The following is an 8077-nucleotide window of genomic DNA, read 5'->3' as shown; positions in this document are numbered from 1 at the left end:
AGCAGCCCCCCGCCCCATAAGTTCACAGGTCTTTATGCCCTGGGTCTGGGCAAGGCCACCTGGGGTCACCTGCTATCCAGCGCACGCACCACCTCCCAGGAGTCCTTGACCCTCTGCCCCAGGTGCCAGGCCAGGTCTGCGTCCACCAAATGTCCTGTTCTTTTTCCTGCGTCCCACATCCTGAGCTCCTGTCCCAGGTTCCCTGGCCTGGCCCCAGGACAAGGCTCTGATGTCCTGCCAGGCCCTCCCAACACAAGGCCGTGGGGGCAGGGCTGTCCCACATGCCCCTCATCCTTGGCCTCTGTCACTCTGCCCCATCCCTGGCATCGGCCTCGGGCCCCCTCCAGGACAGCTGCTGGACGGCTCGCCGGCACCCCTTTGAAGCCAGGAGGGCTGGGCAGAAGCAGAGGCAGTCACACCCCAGAGTGTCGGAGCCTGGTCCACCCTTTCAAGTTTGCCGGACTTCAAGGGGACCGGCTTATCGTGCCCAGAGAGGATCAGAGGGAACACGGCTGGCTGGCGGGGCACCTGGGCTGCGCTCCCCTGGCACCCACCACCCAGACCCTGCACCCACCAAGGACACCGGGAGTCTCCTGAAACGGCCCAGCTTGGCCTGCTCTGGGGTCACTCTGCGGACACAGTGGATGCCCGTCCTCCACCTCCAGATTGGGTGCCCCCAGGGCAGGGCCCAGACCCCACCCCCAGAAGACCCCACAGAGCTGGGGACAGCAGCATCTATGTTCCTGGTGGTGGATCTTATAGAATTAGCAGCTGCCTACTGGCCCTTCTGCCTGTGGCCAAGGGCATTTTGGGGCCTGGCCTCAGGGTAAGTTTAGGGCAACCACAGAGAGGAAGAGAGCCCAGGACTCCGCCCCACAGAGCACGCAGGAGGCACGGCCCAGCCCTGGTGCCCCTCCCTGGTGTGCGTGGGCTCCTCCAGGTCCCTGGACTCCTCCCCTGCCCCGCCCACCACGCGGCCCCTCCTGCCACCCAGACCAGGCCGGGCACTGTCCCTCTGCCCTCACTTGGCCTGGGAGTCTTCCAGGAAGCTGGGGTGCCCACAGAGACAGAGGTGTGGGGTGGGGGGCTTGCAGTGGCAGAGCCGCAGCCCACAGGGTCCGCCTGTGAGAGTTCAGGGTGATAATGTCCCCTCAGGGTACGCAGCCTGCACACGGAGACAGGCCTTCTCCCCTCTGTCCGTCCCCCCACAGGAAGGACCAACTGCTGTCCCCTCAGGGGTGTAAGGAACGGAAGTCTGCCCTGGGGGTACAGGGAAGCCTGCATGCACCCCTGCAATGTGAGGACAGGAGCCAAGGTTGAGGGGCATCCCTGTGGGCACTGAAGTCACCCAGGGGTCATGGCAGCATGGAGCTGGAGACAGCCAGGGCCAGGAGAGATGTGGGGTGAGGTCACTGCTGGGGGCTGGGCTGAGGGAGGAGGGTAAGAGCAGGGAGGAGCGGAGTACCCCCGGCAGCATCTAAGGGAAGGGACAGCAGGAGGCCAAGGACATGGGGGCAGGGGCATGGTCGTCCAGGTGGCAGAATAGCCTTACAAAGACAGGATGGGCCTGTCTGAGCCCCTGAACAGCCCAGCACCCCAATGTGTCCAGAGTGACCAGCCCATCAGCGCCTGTCTTTCCTCAGGACCCTTGAAAAGGCTCCCAGGGGTGGGGAGCCCAGGCCCACTGGTGTGGCGAAAACAGGGACCCGGCCCTGCCAGGTGTCTTGCCCTTGAGAGACTCCCTCAGGGTTGAAGGGTTGAGGATGAGGACGGTCCCCATGGGAGCCCCAAGGTCTCCCCTCTGCTGGACAAAGGTCTCCCTGCTGCCCAAGGTGACCCCCCTATCCATCCCTCCCGACCTTAGACAAAAACCCAATCAGCTCCCGCCCCCGGTCTGCTGTCTGGGGAACGTTTGGGTCACCAGCTGTGGGCCCCCTACCGCCCCCCCCCCCACTGCAGCCAAGGCCTAGGCCTCCCACAGCTTCTGCCACAGGTGGCCTCCATGACCTGGAACCAAGATCATCCAAGCGGGGCCTCCCTCAGCGCTAGCCCCTCCTCAGGACAGGAGCGGGGTTCACCCTGGGGAAGCCATATGGGAAGATGTTAGGACAAGGGACTGCCCTGCACAGCAAGGGGGCCCCGTGCAGGAGGGGCAGGGGACTGGGCCCAGCCCTGGGAGGCTAGAGAGGAGGAGGGGACACCCCAGTGTGCGAGGGGCGAGGGAGAGACCTCGGCCCTGACCTTGGGGGCCCGGCAGTGCCTGGGAAGGATGGTGGATCTCCCAGCCGGCAAGGTCAGGCAGAGCCGGTCCTTGTTTGGAGAAGCCGGGACACCAGCAAGGCCTCGCCCTTCCCGCGGGACGGCCGAGGCTCTGGGGACGCGCGGTGCCTCCCGCGGTGGCTTTGCCAATCACACAAGTCCTCGCGCCTTCTCCCGAGCCCCAGAGGCAGAGGAAGCCCCGCCCTCGAGTGCTGGCCGAGCACGTCGGAGCCTGTGTCCCCACCTGGAGAGCTAGACCACTGCTTCACGACCCAGGGTGGTGGCTACACCCTTCAGATGGTGTCCTGCGGGCAGCAGGGGACAACGCAGCCCCGACCCTCCACAGCCACCCGGCCAAGCCCCCGGCGTGGGACGGGAGAGGCACTGAGGGCGAATGCCAGGAGGGAGCATTCGCTGGGCCAGGTGCTGGGGACTGAGGCTGGCCAGAGGCATGCGTGGGGCAGTGCTTCTGTCCAGGGGACTGAGAACAAGCTCTGGGGACCCTGGGTCCCAGGCCCAGTCCCAGGCCCAGACATGGGACTCTGAGAGCCACCTTTGTTCCTGGGCTGGAGCCCCAAACACAGGCCCCCATGGCCCCAACACACACACACATACTGATGCAGGTGCACACACGTGTACAGACATAAGCCCACACGCCACACACACACACACACATACCGATGCAGGTACACACACACACACACACAAAGTACAGACACAGACCCACACACACATGTGTACAGACACAAGCCCACATACACACACATGTACATAGGCCCACTCCCCCCCAACATACTGATGCAAGTATGCACACACACATGTATAGGCACAGGTCCCCATACAGGCCCACACACACATGTACAGAGGCAGGCCCACACACACACATGTACAGACACAGGTCCACACACATGTGTACAGACGCAGGCCCACACAGGTGTACACACAGGCAGAAACACTAGTTTAGAGAAAAAGAATGCACGTTTTCTTGTTTAACAAAATAAATTAAATATACGAAGCTTCAGCTCAAACTCTATATAAAATTACAGAGGTCTAGGGCCGCCTCAGGCAGTGGGGCAACGGGTGCCGGTCCCCGAGGTGGACACCCAGCATGGCCACAAGGCCAGGTGGGTCATGGGCCCCGGGAGAGGCCAGGTCCCTGTGGCCCCGCCCTCCTTTCATCATTAATATTATTATCTTAATTTCTTAAATATAAATATCAAGGCCCTTCTCTCCGGCAGTGGGAGGCTGGGGGAGCAAGTCACTCCCAGCCAGGCTCCAGCCTCAGGACAGAGCCTGGGACTGCTATGCCCAAGGCCCGGCCCAGGGTCCTCCTGGTGGACTCCTGGACACCCAGGACAGGTGGTGGCAAAAATAGCCGCCCACCTGCCAAGGCAGGGAGACAGGCGGGCAGGTGCAGGCAGGGGTGGGGAGTTTTTGGTTTGCTAAGCCAGGGTCCCTCTCAGATCTCCTGCCAGACTGGGGAGGTGACAGTGGCCCCCATGAAATCCTCCTCACAGGCCAAGGGCTTCCCTCACGAAGAGGCCCGGCGCTACCCGGCTGCAAGGTCACAGGCGCAGGCCCGAGGGTGGGGTGACTGTCTGGTAGGTCAGTGTGACTGCGTGTGGGCACGTCACGTATGTATGTGCGCCGGGGGTGCATATGCCTTGCAAGGACGCCCAAGCTGCTGGCAGAGCCCCTCACCTGTGTGTCCCCTCTGTGGCCTCTGCTCCCAGCCTCCCACCCCATGGTGTCTGGGCCCCCATCCACGGACCACCTAGCACTGGTAGTGAATATGCTGGTGTTGGTGGACCTTGCCCTCCACGTGTGAGTGCGTGTGCGAGTGTGTGTGCGTGTGTGTGTGCGTGTGCACGTCCGTGTAGAGTTTGGGATAGAGCTTGGGGCCAGCAGCTGAGCCCGGGCCCAGCAGGTGCTGGGGGGCTGCCGGGACCCCAAGCTCCTCACACAGCCCCACACCAGCTGCAGTGCCGAGGGCCGGTGACACCGGCAGGTCCTTGTCCCCACCACGGTCTCGCGCGGCCGGTGTGCGGTGTGCAGGCACAGGGGGGGGCGGCGTGGGTGTGCACGGCTTCTTCTTGGCCTGGCAGAGCCACAGGAGCACGGTGCCCAGGATGAACACGGCGCCGGCCGGGATGCCGATAACGACAGGCCACGGCAGGCTCGTGGCTGAGGATGACGGGGCCACCGGTGGCCCTGGAGGCTTCGGATCTTCAGGAGAGAACAAGGAAGAGGACGAGAAGGGTTAAGGGTGTCTGCGGCAGGACCTCCGGCGGGCGGGTGGGCAGGGCGGGGACGCGGGCAGGGCACCTGGCAGCACGGTGAGGAAGGCGCTGCGGAAGCTGTAGCCCATGGTGTTGGCGCCCAGGCAGATGTACATGCCCGCGTCCTCCTGCCGGGCACGGGTGATGAGCAGCTTGTTGAGGTAGGAGCCATCGGGCCGCGACCACACGTCGCCTGTGGGCAGCACCACGAACTTCTGGCCGCCCACGTCGATGGTGGAGTTGTAGCGGCCCTCGGCCCCGTACTCCACGCGCTTCAGCCACTGGATCACCGGCTTCACGTCGCTGCGCACTTTGCACTGGAACGACGTGGTGCCCCCGAAGTCCACGGTGGTGTTCACGGGGTGCGTGCCCGTGAGGACGGGCTTGGAGCGCGTCCGCTCTGTGCGGGGAAACGCAGGTGGGTGCCTCCCGCACCCCGCCCCGCGCCCCGGCCCCAGCCAGCGCCCCGGCCCCGCCCCGCACCCTGACTCCGCCCAGCGCCCGGACCTGCCCCACACCCCAGTTCCCGCCCAGTGTCTGACTCCGCCCAGCATCCTGGCCCCGCCCCGCCCCTGCCCAGTGTCTGACTCCGCCCAGTGCCCGGCCCCGCCCTGGTGTCTGACTCCGCCCAGCGCCCCGCCCCCGCCCCGTTGTCTGACTCCGCCCAGCGCCCCCGGCCCCGCCCCACCCTGGCCCCGCCCAGCGTCTGGCTCCGCCCAGCGTCCCGGCCCCGCCCAGCACTCACGGATCACGTCCACCTTGTAGGTGGCGTTGATGGCGCCTGCGCGGTTCGATACTCGGCAGGTGTACTTGCCGCTGTCCTCGGGGCGCAGGTTCTTCAGGCTCAGCGTCCACTTCTTCCTGTGCTCGCTGGCCTCCGGGCGTGTCAAGGCCTGGTCGTCCTTCATCCACATGATGTCAGGCCGCGGGTGCCCGCTGGCCACACACTTGAGACGCACAGAGCTGCCCACAGGCCGGGCGATCACCCGGCGCCTCATCTTGGACGGCTGCGTGAAGCGGGGCCGCGCTGCAGGGTGGGCGGCACAGGGGTCAGGGGGCGTGGACGGAGGGGCCCGCCTGCACCCGAAGAGGGCAGTGACGTAGCTGTGCTCACCCCACTGCTTGCTGGCTGGGTCCTCCTGGCCCCCGGAGGAGCCCTCGTGCCCCGGGCTCTCCCTGGCTGGGCTGGTGTCCTCTGCAGGGGGGAGGACACATGAGCGGGGCTCCCACAGCCCCCACCCGGCCCCAGGCTGGTTCCCAGGCCCGGGTCTGCCCAGCTGGGAAAGCTGCAGACAGGCCAGTGGAGGCCATGGGCCCACACCCTCATCTCAGAGTCCCCGGGACAGCTGGGCAGAGCCCGCCCAGCCCACTCCCAGGGTGCAGGTGACCCCAACAGGCGCGGGAGCGGGGAGGGACCTGAGCGCTGGCCCCCCACCCGGCTCCGGGGGGTCTGCAGGCTGGGGGAGGGGCTGGCCCGGCAGCAGCTGCAGTAACCCTAGCCCACATCAAGGGGCCGAGGGCTGGTGAAGCGACATGGCCCGCATACCACCCGGCCACCCGCCCCTCTGAGAGGACAGTGGGGGGCACCGCAGTGTTCCCATTCCACAGCCCACAGAAGGCCCCTGCAGGGGTGGGGCTTGCTGAGGAATGCCCCCTCCCCACGACAGCTTCCCCCAGCCCAGGACCAAGGCCAGGCGGTCTCGGCCCCACCCTGGGCCCAACAAGGAGGGAGCACGCCCCGGGGGTGCCCTGAGGGACCCACCTCGGGGATCTCTTCCCCAGTGACCCCACACCCAGAGTCCTCCCCGGGGACACATACAGCACGTGGGTGAGGCCAGTGCCCGCACCAGTGAGTGTAGGGTGTGTCATGGGGACCACGCCCAGCCCTCAAAGGCAAACGAGAACAGAAGGTCCTTGGCTTCCAGGCGGCCCCTCTGAACTCCGAAACCTGAGACTCAAAGGCATCGCCGACTCCAAGGCCACCAGCCTGCCTGGCACGCCCTTCAGCGGGACCACCGTCCTGGGCACCCATACCCACTCCTGCTGCCCCAGGCTGTCCCTGGCTCTGGGTCAGCAGGAGTTCTGGGGAGGAAGGGTCCCTGAGGTGTAGGCCTGAGAAGGGGCCCGGGCTGGGGGTGGTGACAGAGGTCGGGCCCTGTACTGGGCTGAGAGGAGGTGGCTGGACATCCTGAGGCCCAGCGCAGGCAGAGGGGTTGGGTAGGGGCCACAGGGAAGCCTGCCCGAGCACATGCCCCTGCCCCTGCCCGTGGCCCTTGCGGCTGCACTGACCCGTCACAATGAGGGTGTAGTTCACGCTGAGACTGCCGAAGCCGTTGGTGGCCTTGCACACATAGGCGCCAGCGTCCTCCCGCTCCACCTCCTTCACCCGCAGCCCCTGGGGCAGCACCCGGAACCGGCTCCAGCCGCCGTGGATCGTGCGGCCGTCCTTGGTCCACATGGTCAGTGGCGGTGGGTCCCCCTCCACGGGGCACTGCAGCCGCACGGTGCGGCCCAGCCGGGCCACCTGCCTCGGGGTCACCTTGTCTGCCATCCTCGGGGGGCCTGGGCAGGTCAGAGGCCTCGGTCAGGGAAGCGGGGAGGGGTCAGGAAAGTGGGGAGGGGCTGTCCCGGGGGTCCCCAACCAGGACTCCACCCCAACACGCCTGCCCAGTGCAGGCACAGGGCCCTCCTCCCAGACCGTGGCTGGCATCACCCGGGCCCACCGTGCCAGGCCCATATCTGCTGAGACCAAAACCGTCACAGAAGCAGGAACACGGCTGGCTGGGCAGGCACCCGGACGCCTGTCCACAGAGAGCAGGGGCCCCTCACTGGTCCCCGCAGGACACCCAAGTGTCTGCATGTACAGCACAGTCATGTGGTACCAGCATGGTCTCCCTACGCCTGACCCCATCTGCCTGGACCAGGGCCTCCCTACGGCCACCTAATCCCAGGCCCTGGGGTCGCAGGGTGAGAGGCTGGGTACGCTAGCCCCAAGCACAGGGTTCCTGCTGGACTAGCAGTCTGTGCCCACTGCCAACCAAGGGAGAATCCCATGTTCCAGGCTGAGGTCATGGCGCCCCTCCCACCCCCACCAGCTTAGGTCCAGCCTTGGGGCCTGAGTCAAGTGCAGGGCAGTGGGTGACCAGGACTGGAAAGGACTGAGTGGCCAGCTAGGAAGGGCACTGCAGGTGTCAGAAAGGACAGGAGCCATCTCCTAGCCTGTGGCTCCAAACCTGGGGTACTCTGCAACTCCTGTGTCCTAGATGACACAGGGTGCTGGATTCTTCAGCACAGCTGCCCTGCCCACTGTACCCCCAGACCCGAAGGGGCAGCCAAGGGCACCCAGCCACCCTTCCCAGGGGCTTGGCTGGCCCAGCTCCCAGGACCCCGCCCAGCATCCCATGCTACGGCCACTCCAGCGCCAAGGAGCCAGCGTCCCTCAGGCTGGCCTCACGGAGGTGCAGGAGGTGGTGGCTGCTCCCAGGCGCTGTCGACGGAGCCCGAGGGCGGCACGTGTTTTTAATAACCCACTAGTATTT

At 66.0% G+C, this 8077-nt stretch overlaps 1 protein-coding gene across 1 annotated transcript; it reads right to left on the bottom strand.

The window, feature by feature from the left end:
* Positions 1-3240: 3240 nt before the first annotated feature.
* Positions 3241-7090, bottom strand: FGFRL1 (fibroblast growth factor receptor like 1). Its single transcript, XM_036268440.1, is given in 6 exon segments — positions 3241-4088; positions 4091-4485; positions 4585-4938; positions 5284-5565; positions 5653-5733; positions 6828-7090. Coding segments are annotated over 6 exon segments (1506 nt in total). The 5' UTR covers position 7090; the 3' UTR covers positions 3241-3956.
* Positions 7091-8077: the final 987 nt, after the last annotated feature.

This window comes from Molossus molossus, unplaced genomic scaffold (assembly GCF_014108415.1).
Source record: "Molossus molossus isolate mMolMol1 unplaced genomic scaffold, mMolMol1.p scaffold_m16_p_1, whole genome shotgun sequence".
NCBI classification, from domain to species: Eukaryota; Metazoa; Chordata; class Mammalia; order Chiroptera; family Molossidae; genus Molossus; species Molossus molossus.
The sequence above is the reverse complement of the archived record's forward strand: the minus strand, read 5'-3'. Positions and strand labels throughout refer to the sequence as shown.